This window comes from Protomyctophum bolini, assembly GCF_963924005.1.
Source record: "Protomyctophum bolini genome assembly, chromosome: 1".
NCBI lineage: Eukaryota > Metazoa > Chordata > Actinopteri > Myctophiformes > Myctophidae > Protomyctophum > Protomyctophum bolini.
In genome coordinates this window covers 12,365,360-12,386,668 of record NC_137862.1, presented here as the reverse complement: position 1 = coordinate 12,386,668, position 21,309 = coordinate 12,365,360, and the positions used below count along the sequence as shown (strand labels likewise).

The window sequence follows — 21,309 nt, the reverse complement described above, 5'->3', positions numbered from 1 at the left end:
GAATGTCAGAACAGGTCAGCTCCATATATGGAGTCTAAGGATGGCAGCGGGGGCAGTGTCTTGAGTGTACAGGGTTTGATGAGGTCTGGCCATATATGGAGCGTGTCTTGAGGGTACAGGGTTTGATGAGGTCAGATCAACATAATGGAATGTCAGAACCGGTCAGCTCCATAAATGGAGATTTAAGGGTGGCAGCTGATGCTGCTGTATTAAGTGGATTGTTTAGAGCACCTGACTGACGTAATTTAAGCATCCTACCCATGTGTTGCGTTTTCTGACACAGCGACCTCGTCCTTTAGGGCGAGGTCACTTCTCGCCCTCAAGGCGTCTTACTGGTTATTCTAAGATAACCCAATGTTAGAGAAATTACTTCCGCAACCCAGGGGATAAGTGAGTGAAGTCAGGACTTTGGTACTTTATAATCAACTGTGCAACAGAGCGATATATGTCGCTAATTGAACTATATAGTTACATCATGACATGGTATGGTAAGAACTCAACCATTAAATCATGGAGAAAATGTCCTTAGTGAGGTTTTCCAGGCACGTGCAGCTGGGTAGAGAACACAGGACAGACCATAGACCATGATGGAGGATTATAAATGCCCGGCATCTCCCAGTTAGATCTGGCTGATGTGGCCACTGGCCAGGCAGGGAGAGAGATGTCTGGGATTCTCTGCTGGAACTGTTACTGATGCCAGTACACTTTGACAGTGGTGTAAAGTAACTCATTATATTTACTCAAGTACTTTACAAAAGTTTTTTTTTTTTTTTAACTTTATTTCCAGTTCTCATTACTCCTACTCCATTACATCTCAGAGGCAAATATTGTACTTTTACTCTACTATAATTATTTTAAAACGAGTTACTTTGTAGATGTTGATGATTATTATCACAAAACATGCAATAAATATCCACTTTCGCCCTATATACATTTCGGCCATCTACAAGCTCACAATGTGTCACATCGGCTATTTTCAAAATATTTGAATACATTTTATACATTTGAAAACTTGTGAAACACATCTCTCTCCCACTGGGAGAGAGATGTGTGGGATTCTCTGCTATAACTGTAACTGATGCCAGCACACTTTGAATAAGCAGTGGACATGCAAATGGATGGATGTGTACAGTAGCAGAGTGGCTCAGAGTCTCTTTGCCTGATGAACAAAATCCTGTCGATCTCTCCGTCTCCTCTGTCTCTATGTGGTTCATGGTGGTCTCTACCTGATGTCTCTCTGTCACTCTCTCTCTCTCTGTCTCTCTGTCTGTCTCTATATGTCTCTCTCTCATCGTGCAGGTATAGAATGGGGGTGGGTGGGGTGCTGTGCGTCATGGTGGTCTACCTGATGGCAGCAGCATGGACCCTCAACCCAGAGGACCCGAACGTCTGCAGCCACTGGGAGAGGTAACTAAGTACATTTACTCAAGTACTCTACTGGAGTATTATTTGCTTTACATGAGCATGTCCATTTTTCAATACTTTATCCACTTAAACCCTGTATGGTTGAGCGGAGGCCCTATACTAGTTATGGTATACTAGTGTATTTTCTGTTTTCTGTTATTGTGCGGAAAGCTTTCACTGAAAATGGCAGATCGACAAGTGCACAGCGTGTTGCGACACATTGAGAGCTATACTGTGTGTTCTACGAAAAGCTTTCCCCACAATGAAGATGCTAGGGTTTAAGTGATTAATAACTGGGTATGTCCGTTTTTCCTTTTATAACGTATGCGTTTTACTCCAATAATACGTTTTATGTCTACATTGTGGTTCTCCAACCACTGCTTACGGGCTAGTCCTTCACCTCTGAGCTGAGATCAGTTGTGGTCTGCAGCACTCCTTGACATCAAAGCACTCAGTAGCATGTGTGCACAGTCACCACTAATGGACTGGACTCCCCACCACAAATCAAGGTTGAGGGCTCGTCGATAATCAAAACGGAATAAAGGTTGGATTCCTCCTGCATGTTGGGGACATGTAACCTGACTCATGGGCTGGATTTTGAAGGTGCGTTTTACCATGTGGTAATACATAAATTGGCCTCGCTCTGCGCACAATCGTATTATGAAAGCCTTATCGTCCCGTGTTGAACGCACACACATATGGAATACGACGTTGCTGAATATTTTAGCATTGTGGGAGTGTCCATATGTTAATTATTTTCGCTTTGCGCAATTTGCTATTAAGCCCCTTGACCTGCGCATAACGATTAGACGTGGGTCTAGGCACCTCATAAACGCAAAAGCAGATAAAAGCACTGTTTGATTTTACACTTGAGCGGCTCTGGGACGCTGCTGGAGTGTTGCCAAGTCTGTTTATTATAAGCGGCTTCTTTTTCTGTAAAGTTGCTTGTAAATATTGGTAGTTGTGGTTGCTTTTCTTGTTTCTAAAGGTTTCTCTCCTAATGTTGTTTAAACCAGTGATCCTCACACAGCACATTCCCATGTCAGGCATCCCCAGATGAATGCATTTGCCCAACTAAGGACGGCTAATACAAAAATGTAATTACATTTTGAAAATAGCAGATCTACCAGCTCACAATGCATCACATTCATTCATTAAAACTATGAACTCTGACTGCAGGCGGATATATAATGATCATTATAACAATGTGCAAGAAAATATTTAAAAAGATGTAAGAACTTTATATTTGTGGACAATCAAAATATGTTTTTTATTTTAATGTGGTGTCATTTAAATTAATCTGGATATGGCAGACTCAATATCTAGAAAATAAAAACATGGCACTTCATTTAAAATAGGTTACAGACCCCTGTTATATGCGCTTATTTTGGGATTATTTTTATAGACCTATTTACTTGTTTCTCTGAGACATGGCAACAGCGTCTTTTTATTGCGTCATTTTATTGTGAATGTTGAGATTAGAAACGGCCATAATTCTTTCATTTCTCAACCTTAAAAAAAACAAAAACATATGCATAATCCTTGGGAAGTTTGCTTTCATACGCTGTATCACACTCGATTCAAGTCTTCTTCAATAAAATGCTACGAGCGAAGACCATACCATCACGGGACCATACCGCATCACGGGCATACGCACCAGGCATTCAACTCATTACTCATTTCAAATATAATATAATTATAATTTAAATTAAAATATAATTTTACTGGTGTTTCTCAATAGAAACAACTTATTTTGAGGCATGAAGGTGACAGCATGCAGTGCAATAGGAATAATTAACCCAAATGTGACAAAGTCATATATGTCATGTCTTCTATGGTGCCAGCCTGAAGAAATGTAATATAACGATCCCCAAAGTGCGCATTCCGTATGTGACATCAGCTGACTGGTAAAGAAAATAGTACGGACATGTTGATTGGGTAACTCTCAAACACGCCTTAAACACTCCCATGACTAATTCAAGGCCGTTTTGCGCACTCCACGGGGTGTCGAAAGCGCTTCTTAACATGCTTAAAATTGCAATCTGACATACCTCACGCCCCCAGCTCATATTACTAATTACTAATTACTAATATTATATGACTTCCATAATCGAGCCAGTCTCATACATGGGGCGGTATTGATTTCACAAGTTCACAATACAGCATCTGCCTGGGAATGCAAAGGGATTGGTGTTGAAAGTTTCAAACCAGAGTCAGTCAAATCAGCAGCAGCTACGGACGTGTTCTTGGCAAGACTGGGTGTGACGAGAAGTGCCTGTTGCAATTGTATTTAAAATTAGAAAATTGTCTTCTATTCTTGAAAGCAAGGAAAGACATGACCACAATAGCACAATAGTGATTTGTGTGGTCATGTGGTCATGTGTTAAACCTAATGCTATCTGGCATTCGTTATTATTTTTTATCATTTGCGAGGTTATTTTCCTGTTGGCGCAGCTACTATATGTGCACGTAGACACGTCAATATGATTGGTTGGACAGTGATAGACAAACATCCGTTGACCTGCCAAGTAGCTTGAAAGACGACTTTCATCAGCGATTGGGCTACAGAAATCCCAGATGGAAGTACGTTGTGAAACAAATGTGCAGCAAGCGCCTTCCATCTGGTGGAGTCAGGTTAGGGGAAATCCAGGTTGCAAATCCACTGCTTTGTTAATGCAGCTAACACACAAAAGCTTGTGTTAAATGAAGAATCCTATATCGTTGCGTTGTCATGCTCATCATTGTTCGTGTGTGTGTGTGTGTGTGTGTGTGTGTGTGTGTGTGTGTGTGTGTGTGTGTGTGTGTGTGTGTGTGTGTGTGTGTGTGTGTGTGTGTGTGTGTGTGTGTGTGTGTGTGTGTGTGTGCGCAGCTATGCAGTGACCGTGCAGGAGTCCTACTCCCATCCATTTGACCAGGTGTACTACACAAGATGTACGGACATCCTCAACTGGTTCAAATGCACCAGACACAGGTACGTACTGTGCTACCATACAGACATTGTGTGTGTGTGTGTGTGTGTGTGTGTGTGTGTGTGTGTGTGTGTGTGTGTGTGTGTGTGTGTGTGTGTGTGTGTGTGTGTGTGTGTGTGTGTGTGTGTGTGTGTGTGTGTGTGTGTGTGTGTGTGTGTGTGCGCGCGCGCATGTGCTTGCGTGTGTGCAGTGATATGCTAATGTTGGTGGCTACAGCTGCCAGTAGTTGGTTTTAATGAGCACATTAAAGTTTATGCTCAACACTTTAGAGAGTCACTGCTTTTATTCTGAAATGCTACAAGAAAGCACATATGTCCTTGACGGGACCTTTACTTTGATGACGTTGGGAGGACTGGAATGAGAACATCACAGCGACTCAGTGAGTCTGGGGCAGCTTATTGTTATTCACTATAGGACCACAATGGAAACTAGAACGGTACTCTGTCAAGTGCCAACTTGCTGACGATTACGGGTTTCAGATGGTGACGTTAAGATTAAGATATGTTTCAATATTGGTTGGGTAACAGCCAATTAGAAGTGTATACTTGTATACATAACTTGTATACTGTACATGTATGTTATTTGAAAGTAGTATACTGTGGTCGGTTGGACCGAAAGTGGTGGTCGTGGTGGTCATGGTGGTCATATTCTATAACTTAGAATTGGCTGTTGATGATGACGTAATTGCGATAGGTCTCAGATTACGTACATGTATACATAGTACATACATCACCTTTTGCCATCCCCATCACCATCAACAGCCAATTATAAGTTATAGAATATGACCACAATGACTACCACGACCACCATACATACATACCACCTCTGATCCAGCCGACCACAATAGTTGCGCGCACTGTTATGCTCCCTGGGGATTTTTGTGTTATCCTTTTAGCAAAACCTTTGACTAGCTGTACTGTTAATAAGCATGTTAATAAAGTATTCAATCAATAAATCAATCAATACATTTACAACATTGAACATTCACAGCCCACTCAAAGTGATCAGATGGGTGTCCAGTGACAGTGTAAAGGTGTGTGTGTGTGTGTGTGTGTGTGTGTGTGTGTGTAGGATCAGCTACAAGACAGCATACAGGAGGGGAGTTAGGACCATGTATCGCAGACGGTCCCAGTGTTGTCCAGGCTTCTATGAAAGTGCAGATCTGTGTGTCCGTGAGTAACAGTGATTTTAATGTTGGTTATTCATTAACTTGTATCTACCATGCATTTGTGTACCATACTATACCATTAAGACGCCCTGAGGGCAAGAAGCAACCTCACCCTTAGTTCGTGCACACATCCGCAGATCCAGGGGCAGTGTGCATCCCAACCAACTCAAGGAATTCTTATTCAAGTACCCTACACCAGAAAGGGTACACTATGTGACACTCCCAAATATGCTGTGCTCAGTTTTTAATCTTTTTCAGTGCTATTGAACACCTTTTACGTCTGTGTGTGGGTTGTACAAATATTGAACTAATAAAAGGTCGTTAACTGCAGGAGTTCAAACATAGCCTAATGCAGCCTTTGCCAGCGTGTTTTTACTAACCTTTCAAGACCACAGAATATTTCATTCCATGACGATTTACACACTGAGTGACTCAAACTTTTGGTCAAAACATCTAACTCAAACTCGTGTTTTTTTGCTCCCGATCCGATTCCGATGATTTTATTTTATTTTATATTTTTATATAACACTTATGCCATATCACAATAGCAAATATCCTAATGTATGTCACTCTAGTGTAGTCTGTTGTGTTGCCTTTCAATTATTGAAAGGCAAAATGTGACTATACTTAGAATGACTGTCACTGTGGGGTTTTTCTTTCTATGAAAGCATGGAATCATAGTAACATAATGATGTATTGGTTAGTGAATGCAGTTATAGAACTGAAGTCAAGATAAAACTCTCTTGCCATCATGCATATCGGGGGTTGCATTTCCTTTATTTTCATCTGTGTGACTAGTCTTTGTTGGATGATCTCTGACTGGGGCCAATAGGAAAACAACTAGCAGGCCTCCCCCTGGCCAGCCGGGGCGCCTGATGGAGGGGAAAGGAACTGGTTGGAATAACGTGTTCCTTCCACGCGCTACGTCCAACCAGGGAAACTCAGGGAAGCCCAGGATCACATTAGATGATTGACACAGGGGTGAAAAATGGGTTACAAAATCGTGGGATAAAAAATATATTAAAAAAAGAAAACAACTAGCATAAACACAACTGTATTTACAAAATATCATTGCTTACACATCTTTCTTTGAGATTTACATTAGACAATAAAAAATCTGATCTTTTCTCCCCGATTCCGATCTTTTGAAAATCATGAGATCGGAGCCGATTTCCGATCACCCGATCCGAGGTGACAATCAGGACAACCCTTTCTCTAATCAATGATGGACATACAGTAACAACTATCTCCACATTCACTGGTCAAAAACCTCCTCACGCCACTTTTCATACATTTTCTGGTGGGACACCAATTTCATCCAATCAGGAGAGAGAACCCCCAAAAGAAAATGGGAAATAGTGAATAAAACGGTGGTAGCATTCTCTCTTTGTGTGATGCCTGATACAGCTGCTCAGCCAATGAAATCAATTAGATCCACTCTAGATGGTAAACACTATAGGACACTGTTGACTCTCCTTATTACAAAGAGGAAGTGAATGTCTTAGCCTGAGGGTGAATATTGTGCTCCTTTATTCTCGGTGTTGGGCAGAAACCTTGCATCTCTATATTTTAGCTGTTTCGTTCCCCCTCCCCCTAAATTATCCCTGCGACATACTAGCGTCATATCCAGGGGGTGTACTTGTACATCAAGCTGCCTCGCGCTACAGAAACAGGAGATAGGCTCCTGCCCTATGGGCCTCATGGCTCGGCAAGGCTACTTACTTACTATACTTACCCCCTAAATTATCGCCATTTTTCTGCACATAAGAGCGTTGTTAGCTTCGCTATTAAGTGCGTATGTCGGTTTTATAAATATTGAACCAATGGAAAGTATTAAAGGGACATTTCACTTTTAAAAAATGTAGTCATTTTATCGTCTACTCAGGCTTTTGTGAATACCCCAGACAGTTTTTAAATAGCTTGATTCAGAATTTAGATATTTGATATTCATTTTATCAGACACGCCCCGTTCATATTAACCCATTCTAACTGCAAACTCTTTTAACAATGATAGATTCATTAGGATAAAAACAGTCCTTTTCATTTATTTCAAAAAAAAAATCAATGAAAAAAGTCATTGAAAAAACATGACCCCTCATGTATTAGGAGAGCAGTATGAGTCATCAGAACCAAGGACGGGTGTTTTCGGTATCTATCATGATTATAATGGAGTTTGAAGTTACAATGGGTTTGTATTGGAAGGGGCGTGTCTAATATAATGAATATCAAATATCTAAATACTGAATGAAGTAACTTTAAACTGTCCTCGGTACTCCCAAAAGCCTGAGTAGACGATAAAATGAAGTAAAATATCGATTTAACAAGAGCTTATGACTAAACAATAGCTACATAGTACATTGGATCCATTGGAACAAAGGTTATTTTTTCCCTTCTATTCCTGAAAAGTAATGTTTTTTAAGAGTGACATACAAGGTTGACACCCGACAGCGAGTCAGCAACGACATTAAAGAGTTCCTTGTAAACATGCATGCCTCTACAGTCCTGAAGGCCTTCTGACAAATGCCCCTTGACTCTGTTGTGTGAGGAGGTGCATGGCTGCCTGGGCTGCTTGACGCTAAGTGCATTGGACAGATCTTTTGTTTGTGCCATGTTCAGAGCATGGAGGTCATTGAAAAGTCTTCTTTTCAACAAGATGGGAGGGGGGGGGGGGTCATTGGACTGTGTAGGATTTCTTGTTTGTTTGTCCTCTTTCTGTTACAGTGCAGGTCCCGTTAGTGAGCTCACGATAAGCTACTGCACACAACATTTTGAACCATGTCATTGAGGCAGCGATAATCATTTTCTTTTGTCCATACTACGATGGACGTGTTTGTAACTTAGCAATAAGCTCTGGTCTTCAGGTAGAAATCATCTGTCATAATATCTCTGTCCCAAACCCTTTTCATCAAGTATTCATCTCCCTCAGTTGTCAGTCTCTCTTTCTTTATCCAGTCCCTGTCTTGTCTTTGGGTTGTGAATGTTGTCAACATCATTTAATTTGCCTGGTTGGTGAACACTAACAACTTTGACCTTTAACCATTGGTACCCCACCCTTGACCCCTTCACTAGGGCTGTCACCATTACACATTTAAATTGACGATTGATTGTCACACAATTAATTGTGTGCCTACACACCCGTCTCTGACTTTTTACTTCCTGTGTTTGAAATGACAAAATACACAGCAAAGCTCCTCAATTGACTGAAAAAACATGTTTTCAAACTTTCAAGCTTAATGTTATTACTGCTCACTCATGCTCATTATATGATGGAGCCATTTCTGTCTACTCACTCTGTGTCTCATTGATGGCCTGTGGACAGTTCAGAATCCTGCCTACTGTACCACTGACATCATCGATGACTATGACTATTCCAAGCTAATAGAAACTACAGCCTTACTATTCCTGGAAAGTTGGCATGCTGAAATAGAAGCCATGGTCCACTCCTTACATATAAATATAGAAGAAGCTTAAAGAAAAAATAAGAAGCTTCTTGTTCGAAATGACCAAACCTGCCTACCGATGATGTCATCACTGGCAGGCATGTTTCTGAACTGTCCACAGCCGTCCTCTGAGACACAGTGAGTAGACATGAATGGTGCCATCTTATAATGAAGACTTTCAGGTTAAAACAGAGATCAGTACTGTCAGTGGTTTGAGTTGAGCTGTTCGTTGCCGGTAACAATGTGACGCGTTGTGAGCTTGTAGATCGGCTATTTTTGCCACACAATACAGGTGCAGAGTATAAAACAGGCTTTATAACTAAGCATCCACCACAGAGGATCAAGACATTCATGAGTATTAAGCCTGGTTTCAGCTTGATGAGCAGGAATTAAGCGGCTGTACTTTTAATTTGATATTTATTATTCGTGCTGTGCCAGACGATACTGTTGTAATCCCTCTTGTAACCGTGTGTGTCCCAATCCAGGGGATGAAAGGATTTACTCACAGGTTTAATGATTAATCAATGCTCTCTTTTTTTTTATCCACAGGGATTAGCAGAGGATGTCTTTGGCTCCTCTATTGAAGGTGTATTTCACATTAAAACTCCTCTGGGGTAATTCTAACTTGTACTCGGACACCCAAAGCAATTGAAGTTGCTTGATTCAATACTTTATGTACATATTAATTTCACCAGACCCAACCTATATAAAAATAATATATAAAAAATAACTATGATTGATTCATTGTAAACACATGTCCTTGGTTCTGGTGACTGATATTGTCCTTCTAATGTGTCAGGGGTCTGTGCTTTTTCAATTACTTGTAGTATTGTTATGTTGTATTCCTTAAAAATAATATGAAGGTGGTGAGTTTGATAAAAAAATTCAAATCTAAATATTGAATCAAGCAAATTAATTTACTGTCTGGGGTAGACGATAAAATGACCATATCGAAATATTGAATCAAGCAATTTAATTTACTGTCTGGAGTAGACGATAAAATGAACACAGAAGTGTTTTAAAGTGAAATGTCCCTATATTAACATTTAGCCTTGTACCTGCAAAGCGACTTTTATCGCTGGCTAACCTTTAGAAATAAGAGTGCAGAGAGTGTTATGCTTTTGAAAAATAATGTTGAATCCGCGTGTGCTCTGTTGTGACTGAGTATTGCTGATGAAAGACAGTTGAGCTGACATTTTGGTCAGTGTTCAGCATTCTGATAGCCTGAGGGACAAACTATTTCTGTGTCACTCTGTAGTGGCTTCGTGACACCATAAGGGGTATAGTAGGCGTTTGACAGACCATAGAGGCACAAAGAGTGTGTGAGACCTTTAAAATCATTTCAGATCTGCTCAAGGAAGGAATATCCGCATTAACTTGAGTAGTTTCTGAACTTGGGTTATTGAACAAGCACAGCAGCAGCAGTCTATTCTAGAGAAACGGACGGCCTTCCTCAGTACTTTGGCCAGGGTGGCCAAAGTACACAGATCAAACAAGAATCAATATTCAGCGCCTGTCTCGCCTTTTTCTTGCATCAAATACTTTCAGAGTCACATGGGCCGACTGTTTGGGTGGAATAGGTAAGCGTTTTATTTTCCAGTGACAGCTAGACAGCTCGCCTCCTAGGACCCCCGTGCTGTAAACAAATAAAAAGCACAATATCTGCCTCTGAGATGTAGTGGAGTGTAGGTTTAAAAATACAGTGGTTCTCAACCATGTCTGGATCAAGTAGTCCCACTTGAAAATGTTGAAGGCGTTCGCGGCTCACCTTTCCTTCTGGCTATCGTGTTAAGTGGTCAGATATGGGTTTAAATTAATTATTCAATTGTGTTGTGGCTCAATCAAACTACACATAAGTCCCTATTTTAATATCACAGTGAAAACTCATTTTTCAAGGTTTCAGAGAAAGAACATATACAGTACCATGTAATTTAAAAATGAATGAATATACTCTCTCGACCCGTGAGAGTTTAAAGTACAGAAAATATGTTACATTAAGTAAACAATGTGAGTACTTCTTCCAGGCAGCAGTGCCTCGATATCCCCACAAGATAATGCCACAACAACGAGGCACAATAAACAGCACACCATTTATTATGCCCTGATACAGAGCCATCTCTATTAGGCCTACAGATAGTGTATGCCACTCCTAAACAGGTCACGTCATAGTGTCATATTAGAGCTGATCAGGTGTAAAGCCAGGCTGTCACTTCTCTCTTATCTCTGTTGCTGTTTACAGTCAGATTATATGCAACAATATTACACTGTATCATCAGGGAGTAGCTATTTACAATGGTTTTTTTTACCGTGGTCCAGCACTGTTGACTACCTTGACCCAGCACTGTTGGGTACAATAGCTTTACTAATAGCAACTAGCCTCGGTACCCAGGTTTTTATTTTAGTTCGCATTCGGCTCAAAAAGAAAAGCCTGCAGAAACGCTGTGGGAGCCAAGTTTGAATAATGTGATTATTTTAATAATTACTGCTTTATTTTGTGATTTGTATTTTGTTTTAACAGTTCATGTATATTGAATTATATGAATGTTAAATTAGCTAAGTTAATTGGTTTCATTCATGGTGATGAATGAAACAAGCATGTTGATGTATTTACATTCCAGAGCTACAGTATACTGTACGATAACCTTAACCTCACAAATCTGTATGCCAAAACCTAAACTCACAGTATCCAGCAACCTTATATATCACCACAGATTGTGGTGATATATAAACCCAGGACCTTGGGATTGCAGACCAAGCACTCTAAACTCACTGTTCCACGGTTCCATCCATTCTTCTTTCGAGTGAGGAATTCTTTTGAAGTTCCAATGCATCAGTTGATTTCTTATAGTACACTTCGGAGGAGTGTGTGTGTGTGTGTGTGTGTGTGTGTGTGTGTGTGTGTGTGTGTGTCTCTTCTCTTTAGCGTTGTGTACAGAGGAGTGTGCTCATGGTGTGTGTATCTCTTCTCTTTAGCGTTGTGTACAGAGGAGTGTGCTCATGGTGTGTCTCTCTTCTCTTTAGCGTTGTGTACAGAGGAGTGTGCTCATGGTGTGTATCTCTTCTCTTTAGCGTTGTGTACAGAGGAGTGTGCTCATGGTGTGTCTCTCTTCTCTTTAGCGTTGTGTACAGAGGAGTGTGCTCATGGTGTGTCTCTCTTCTCTTTAGCGTTGTGTACAGAGGAGTGTGCTCATGGTGTGTATCTCTTCTCTTTAGCGTTGTGTACAGAGGAGTGTGCTCATGGTGTGTGTCTCTCTTCTCTTTAGCGTTGTGTACAGAGGAGTGTGCTCATGGACGGTGTGTGTCTCCAGATACCTGCCAGTGTGAACCAGGCTGGGGTGGAGTGGACTGCTCCAGTGGTGAGTAAACATAACATGATTACTCGCAAAATTAAACGCAAACCTGTATGTTTAGATCAGTGGTTCTCAAACTTCGCAGAACTTATTTTGATGCTGTAACAATGTGCGCCCACAACAAACGTTCCTATAACGTCTACTTGGGCTTTTGTGTGTGCACCTGGTCAGTTTTTAAGTTGCTTGATTCCTATACGAATGCATTGCAACGTCAAACTCCATTTTACATTCATTGAAAGCACTTGTCCTTGTTGGTTATGTTGAGTACTGTTGACTCAATATTTTTTGGGACAAATAAATAATAATTAATTAAATATAAAATATAAAACACCACCCCCTCACCCATTAGAAGATGCGTCACCAGAGTCAAGGACAGGTGTTTTCAATTAATCTAACATGGTTAAAAGGGAATTTGAATGGCCTGCAAACAGTACAGTATGTCACCTTTTGCCAAATACCATTTCAAGAGGAGCCTAACATTTTGAATTGTGCACTCTAAATGGACTTATGTCAAAAATGGTGTATGGTCCCACACTAATAGCTTGGCATTGGGAAAGGGACAACAAGATCACATACTGTAGGCTATTCCCATTATGCAAGTATAAAAAGAGTAAAATTCTAAATACATTGTGGTTTAATAATTTCAACTGGCAGTGACCCCCCTCATCAAAGTATACATTATTTAAGTGGTTCTAAAGGAGAGCTGACATAAACACAGACTCCATTAGAATGTTGATTAGCATCTTTAAGTGCAGTTGGCTGGAACTCCAGTGCATTTCTCTAACACTTCACTCGTGTTTTATATGAATTTGTCCTTCCGGCCCAAATCCTGCATATTTCTCCCTTCATTTAGTGATGAGGTCAAAGCCTTTTGCATTGACAAAGGCTCTCATATCACGCAGCTAATGTGACTAAGTGACTGATCAACACAATTTCACTTACAAGATGGCCTATAGTGACCCATGGAGTCATGTAGGTCACATCTTGACATCCCACTCAGTTCCCCACTCCATGAATGAATCCCAAGAAATAAAAAGGTAAAGTTATTAAATTTGGCCTATTTGTGACCACTTTGTATAGTTTTTGGTTACTTTTGATGCAGTAATGGTTTTTCTTTTGTTTCTTTTTGATATATTAAAGTTAAAAGTCCTTCAATTATCATTTCACTGTCATCTGGAGACCCCCCAAAATCATGTGGGTCCTGACCCACAAGTTGAGAACCACTGCTTTAGACGACTCAATGCGGTTCGATATTATGTCCAGATAGGGACAAAATCGTAACTCACCACCCCCATTTCACCCCTGGAAGAAACTGCTGTCACTCCATTTTTTTCAATGAATGAATTAATATTTTATTTTCGTTTTTCTGTTTCAATGTGCAATGGCAAAACTTCCCCGAAACATAATCTAGAATAGGACATACGCAAGTTTGATACAACTTTTAATTATGTAGAATAACCCATGTCCCTCAATGTTTTTGCAAATGGTTTGGTTTGGTTAATAAACTCTCCTCTTTTATTCCCATGAAAAGTGTCCTCCTCATATTGGAGCTTTAAACCTGTCTCTGTCTGTCTTGGAGTGACTGAAATAAGCACTAATTATTTGCATCTGGTAAAACATTCCATTAAATAGAAAAATCTTTAATCTGTTTTGAGAGATTGGCTGAAAAACCAAACATAACCTTCTTCACATCCTCTAAGTGCTCATCACTTTCTCATTTGAATTTTCAAATGACACAGAGAGTGAGGTCAGATTGAATTGAACGCGTCTCCGCTTTTCTCTCTGTCTGGGGAAGTTTTGCTGAAGTTGAGCAAGTCTCCCTCTTTTTCCCTTTTTTAGCGTAAAGTTACTAAGTACATTTAGTCAAGTATGATGCGACGTGTTTGCGCTTGTAAATTGGCTATTTCCAAAATGTTTCCAAGCTGCCAGGCTGAAGCCGTGTCCAACAATATGATTTCGCACCCGTCCGTCCGTGTGTCTGTGTAGCCTACAGCTAATTCTGCATACTTGCATATATGCAACTTTGCATATACATCCCCACTGGGCCACGGAAGAAGTCCAACCTACATTTAAATAAATTTGAGCAATTCATATTATTACTAGAATTTCAAGGGCCTTTGGCCCGCTCATCCTAGCACCACGTGTCGCAAATAGGAAGAAGGCAATAGCGGGGCGGCGATATTGTTTTTTTTCCTTGGAAGAGCAAACATCCCATGATGTTTTCATATACCCAGTTGAGGTAGTGGGGAAGTTGTGATGTAATTTGCATCACAGCGAAATGTTGCGCAATAACAGTGTGTCTGACAAAAGTAATATTTGTACAGTAAATATGGCAATTGTGGGGAAGCGATGTATTGCATCTGGATTCGGGTGGCGTGCAGGATTTTTTGTGCATGGAGAGATGTGTGCTGATGGAGTGGTTTGGTAGGAGAAGGACAACGGATAAACGGTGCTTGTGTACCCCCTTGCCATTAGGGTAGAAGGATTATTAGCCTACATTTTGCAAATCAGCCTCATGGTGGTGCTATAACCGGCTAATCTGTCATAGTTTTTTCATATTCATCCTGATTTCGGTGACCTGTGCTCCTCGTAGAACATCTTTCGGGTTAACACTAAGTAAAATTAGACACAAGGAGCATGTGCTTAAATTCATATTTAGAAAATGTTTCAGGTGTTGGAATGATGATGGATGATGATGGTCATGGAAGGGGAACCTTCTGAAAGCTTCATGGGAAAAGATAATTTACTTTTTTTTTAAACGGTCAAAATGACATAGTAATGTTTGTCTACTCACTCTGTGTCTCAGAGGACGATTGTGGAAAGTTCCGAAAAATCTGAGTAAAATCTGCTGGGCACTCTAGCGCCTTTATTTTGAAAAAGTCCAGTCTCTCTCTCTCAAGTACAAAAGTGTTGGGGTCAAAATTACACTTACTGTAAAGTACCAAAAATAAATGTATACTCATTATGCAGACTCTCCCATTTCACAACATTGTTTCTTTCAAAAGTTTTCAAAATGTGTCAAAAACCTTTCTAACGTAGCAGAATGTACAGTAACAGTGTGAGGACTTTCTCTTCCTGTCCTTGTGCTCAAACTGTACAATTGTCATTCTTCTCATTTTAACACTTAAACTGAGGATAGCAATGGAATCATCTTTAATTACTCTGCTGTCGGGCAGAAACCTCTTATCTCCATATTTTAACTGTGTTTCATAAATTAACGCCCTACTTGATCCTACTACAGCGTCACACGAATGCATCAAAAGTATAGCAGATCCGCATTTGCGCCGTATTTTGAGCTTATAGATCTGCCATTTCATTCATTTCCCAGACGTCATGATTAAAAGAAAAACACGTGAAACATCAGGGATTTTCTCACTGAAACATCAGGGATAAAATCACAATAACGTTTTTGGGCATCATGAGATTTCCAACCGACAGAGATGATCTGATAAAGTAAAGGGTAATCAGCTGCAGCTTTCAAAGTAAACAACACATAAACATGATTAATCATTGATGGGAGAAAATGAATGAAAGCTGCGCAAAACTAAGAAAGTCAGATGACTTTATCGATCCCCAAAAGGTGAATTAATTAATTTGCAGCTATAAAACAGTCGATACACATGATAAGAATGTGTTAAATACGAGATAGTTCTGTCTCAGTCTAACTTTGAATGTTTGGACTGAACTATAGGCTGAACTCACAGGCTCCTCAGTCACTGGCAGATGAACCACTATGGCACAAAAGCGGTGGGATGTATTAATTGGCATAATAAATCAGGAGAAAAAAAGGGGTAAAAAAATAAGTGGCTACTCTTTAAAAAAAGGAAGAAAAAAACCCCAAAAAAACAGGACAAGTACATTTTACAGCTGTGGATGTTTAACCCTGCACTTCATTAGGCTCAAAATGAGTATTCACACACAAGGGATCATTGATTATCCTGCTTGACGCACGCACGCATGCACGTGCGCAACAGCACGCAGAAAGCTGATGAATGGACTCTGTGTTGCTGAAGTGTCAGGTCTAATTAACAGCTCCAGCAGCATCAGCATGGCCCTGGTGTTTGGTCAAAATGAAGTTATAGCAACAAACTTTTAATGACATTTTGGCTGCAACATCAGATAGTTTTGGCTGCTCTGCATGCACTCTGCATTGCCATGCCAGGGCTCTGATATGAGTTGTGTGGTGAGTCTCATTACTTTACCACTCCAAAAAATGATTTTTAAATCAAATCAAACCAAACACAAAGACATTCAGGCTGTTCCAGAGCCTGGGGCCAGCAGGGGGCCGCAAAAGGCACAGTCCAACCTGGGAGCCCATTCGGTAAATAAAAGAAGGAAAAGCATCACACCCATGTGAACTGGGCGGTGCAACTGTACTTTTATTGTGATAGTTACTGTACTGTACTCTGTGCTGCACTGTACAGAGCACCTTTGTAAATGTACCTTTATTGTTATTGTTGTAGTGCTCAGTGCTCATGCTCAGTGCCTAGTGTGAATGACAGATTCTGTCTTGAGAGATTACCCCTACTCTTCTTGCTGGTTCTATAGGAACGACAGCAACTTATCCACAGACCTCAGAGCCCTGGCTGGGATGTAGCATGAGCTCAGCGAGGTACTACGGAGCCAGCCCATTTATTTAATGATTTAAAAAACACATAAAAGAACCTTAAAATAATTTCTAAAATTAACAGGGAAGCCAGTGAAGTGAGTCCAGGACAGGATTAATGTGCCTGCGTTTTATTTTGTGCCAGTGAGGAGGAGGCGAGATTGGACCAGCTGCAGACTGAGTCCTGACTGAGTCTGCTGTATTCCCGCATATACAGTCTGCTGTATGCCCGCAGATACAGTCTGCTGTATGCCCGCGGATACAGTCTGCTGTATGCCCGCAGATACAGTCTGCTGTATGCCCGCGGATACAGTCTGCTGTATGCCCGCGGATACAGTCTGCTGTATGCCCGCGGATACAGTCTGCTGTATGCCCGCGGATACAGTCTGCTGTATGCCCGCAGATACAGTCTGCTGTATGCCCGCAGATACAGTCTGCTGTATGCCCGCGGATACAGTCTGCTGTATGCCCGCAGATACAGTCTGCTGTATGCCCGCAGATACAGTCTGCTGTATGGAATTCGTTATATAAGTGAGCACCTGGCCCTTGAATTACACCCTGAAATGAACAGGGAGCCACTTCAATCCAGTGCAAAGAGGCTAGGACTGGAATGATGTGGCACTCCAGATGTGGCACTCCAGTGATGTTGCACCCTGGAGGATAAAATATTTTCTCTGTCTCTTCTATTGTGACAAAGGTCATGTCTCATAGGATCTGAATTTTGACCCGATAGTCAAGATTAAATGTATCCCCTGAGCAAGCAGAGAGATTCTATTAGCTCAATGGTAAAAAATGGTGCATGAAAACGCGTTCAAATCCAGGGTAGAAAAAGTGCAGCTTTGAACGCAATAGGATAAAATGTCATTGCTTGGTTTGAATCGTCCATTTATTTGACTTTGTCTTGCTTGCTTCAGGTGTCATAATATTGCAGTATAGTTGTTTACTAGTGTGCTAGCCAGGAAATGTCACAGGCGTTGTGTTGATGGAACCTCAGTTCCAATATCTGAGCAATTCATTTCACTAGTTTTAAAAATAATGGACACAAAATCACTTCACTTCACACTATTTTTGAATAATGAGAGCTGAAATCAATAACAGACTGCGTGCCGTGAGCCGTCACATAAACATCATTGCCAGACCTGGCCCACATTCGGCGCACATATACCACTTGCCTGCGGAGACTCGGAGAGCCATAACAGCCATGGCCTAGATCTGGGCCAAATTGTCTATCTATCTGGGCTGTCTAATCAAAGACTCATTGCACCTGCATGGCTCATATTAATCTGCGCTGCTTGATCTTGTGCCGTATCCAACATGGCAGCCATGTAAACAAACACACAATGTCACTTACAGCAAAACAGTACGCAAAACATTTGACGTTTTCCTGCCATACATTAATGGACTATTTCATTGTAAGCAATGAAATCCTTTGTTTTGTTGTTAATGTGCAAAGAACATTTTGTGGAGGAAATTCACATCTCATCATCACCCCATATAAGCCATTGGTTCCCAACCAGTGGGTCGTGGACACATTTGTGTGAGTTGCAACTCGCAAGTATTATTATTTCTTTTTTTTTTTCATTATTTAAAAACATTTTCCAAAAACAATCCCAATAAATTAATAATCTATCATGAATTAAAAACACATTCAATGATTTTTCAACAGAATTTCATGAATAAATAAATATGAAAGAAATTCCATAAATTATAAAACAAATGTTTAAGAAGCAGTGAAATTAGCCCTGCTATTTTCACTAGCTTGGGGTCCTCTTTTGGGTCTAAAAAAAGGAAAAGTTTGGGAACCAGTGCTTAATAAGCAATACAATTTGATGAACACTGTTGTAGAGCAGTGCTTGTCCAAGTGGGGGGGGGTACATATTTACTGTACTGTACGTATAGACATTTGGTGGTCCTTGAAATGAAACAGGTTGAGAACCATTTCAACTACATCATTTCTATATCCCTGCGTCGTTAAAGACCTTTGCTGTCTCTTAAATAAAACTTTCAACGAAGGAGAAGATGTTTTTGAGCACAGGTTAATATACGGAGGGAATGCAAAAAGAAAAGTGAGTTTGTAAGCAGATGAGTGTAAAAACTCATCAGCTTGCTTTCTTCTGATAAATGTCCCCATTTCCCATCGGTGTGGGGTGGGGGCAATGTTTGAGAGCTTTCAACTCAAAGTACAAAAGGCCAACAATGTTCAGTGTCTTTCCCTTTCTTTCTCTCTCTCTCGATCTCTCTCTCTCTCTCTCTCTCTCTCAGCAGTGTATTAGAGAGAGAGCACGCTGCTCGCATGAGCAAAAGTATCTTCATCAGCAGGCTGCCTGGCAGCGCGGTGCATCTGCAGCACCTTGATAAATGACTAACCGATAGTTTATACCCAAAAAGAAAAGCAAGCAGCCACTTTCTCTGTGGTAAGCCACCTCTCAACACCAAAACAAATTGATGAAAGAGGTCGGTATACGCACGACTGTGTGTCATCTGCTGAGTGTGCGCGTGTGTGAGTGTGTGTGCTTGTATTACTATATCCTTGGGGGCCAATTGTCCTCACAAGTATATAGTAGAATTTGCATTTACAGTAAGTACTGTAGCGAACTACAATTTTGCGGTATTTGCACTATAGTAGAATTCTACAATACTTTCACTTGTATCTCGGATCCAAAATATAATATGTTTATTCCACTACAATTGATTGACAACTTTACTTACTTGTTACTTTGTAGATGTTGATTATTATTACAAAACATGGAGTTCATGGGGTATAGACCTGTACGTGCCCGTTGGCTCAGAGGCTGGAAATCACACCAATTTGTGTTGGTTCTGGAGAACCGTGGGTCGATCCGACTGACTCGAGTCCGGGCACTGCACTCCCTGCGGGGGTGTGGAACGCTTATGTCGAATATGAAGTCGGTGGGGCAAACGGTTCTCGAGTTACGTGCATTACAACCGTGCACGCATGCACGCACGCATGCATACAGTATATCTACAACCTCAATGCGACACATTGTGAGCTTGTAGATCTTCTATATTTTCCAAATATTTTCAAATATTTTATTTGAAAACTTGAAAAATTCTGCACAATAATTACTTTAATCTTTTCTACTTTAGGTAGCCTACATTTTGATGGCGATACTTTTGTACTTTAGAGTATAGAGTATTTCTATATTGCAGTATGGATACTTTTACTAAAATATTTTAGTACTTTTTTCCACCACTGCTTGCATGCGGGTGTCGCACGCTGAAAATAGCCGATCTACAGGCTCGTACAAGCTTGTAGATCGTGTATGCTGAGTGTATTATGTATGCTGGCTTTAGTATAATTATTATATATATATTCTTTTTAAATGGCATTCATACAATTACCATCCTAAAATGTTGATGCCCTCACCAGTATAGTAAGACAAAGGCGTGTGTGTGTGTGTTGCGCGCTGCCAACCGCGTGCATAAAGTTTCCAGAAAACTCCTGGCGTCAGGGAGATAGCTACATGGGGAGTAAACAAAAAGCTTCATTATCTGGACAGAGACGGTTGACCCATATACAAACTTACATGGCGGGGTTGAACTCACACCCATTGATTTCCAATTTCCAATTAATAATAGTAATTAGCTGTAGCATATTTCAGGCTGTGTGGCCGGGCGGGTCGATGGGTAGGGGATGGCAGCCCCAGATGGATGACATAGTTTACAGCCCACATGGCTTCCTACGTATGGTTGCATTGTGTGACACACTGACTTACTGACTGTGTTACGTACGTACACTTGGAGAGAGGGATGTGAGGGCCGAAATGTCCATGCAAATATAGTAGAATTTTAGAAGTAGACGAAAATTAAAATAAATTATTCAAATTGGGGTTAGGGTTTGATGTTTAAAGCAGGGGGGTCTTCAACATGGACCCTACTTGAGATCTTTTTAGAGATCTATTTTTTTTACATTTTCTACTTGAACCCTTGCATCGCTATTCCGAGGGGAACATTGGCCGAAAATAGCAGATCTTCAAGCTCCAAGCTCGTAGATCGGCTATTTTCGGTATATACTGTTCTCTCAGGCTATCTCTCTCATCTCCGCCTGCAGTCCCAAAGCAGATGAGGTCTGTATAATGTCATGAAGCAGTTCTGTGGTCCCATCAGCAGTGTTCGGTATATGCAAAACATCCTGGAAAAATCTATTTTTCCCCCTAAATATGATACCATAATGGTCAGTGTGTAACAGAATGAAAGGGAAATGGAATGGCGGCTCACCCACAAAACCTCTTGATTGAGCAATTTCCTCCTGTTGCCAAGAGACACTCACACCGGCCAAACCTCATGACAAATAACCCATTAAGACTAAACTCCACTCCACTGTTACCTCTCTCTCTCCCTCCCCCTCTCC

The 21,309-nt window shown here is 40.8% G+C and overlaps 1 protein-coding gene across 1 annotated transcript in view; it reads left to right on the top strand.

Moving 5' to 3' along the window:
- LOC308314125 (uncharacterized protein) overlaps window positions 1-21,309 on the top strand; it is a 105,288-nt gene that overhangs the window by 2,734 nt on the left and 81,245 nt on the right. The window contains exons 2-5 of the mRNA XM_080761539.1: window positions 1,300-1,407; window positions 4,274-4,375; window positions 5,445-5,545; window positions 12,245-12,337. Of these exons, the coding sequence (XP_080617665.1) occupies window positions 1,307-1,407; window positions 4,274-4,375; window positions 5,445-5,545; window positions 12,245-12,337 (397 nt within the window). The 5' untranslated portion in view covers window positions 1,300-1,306. The remainder of the gene's footprint in view (window positions 1-1,299; window positions 1,408-4,273; window positions 4,376-5,444; window positions 5,546-12,244; window positions 12,338-21,309) is intronic.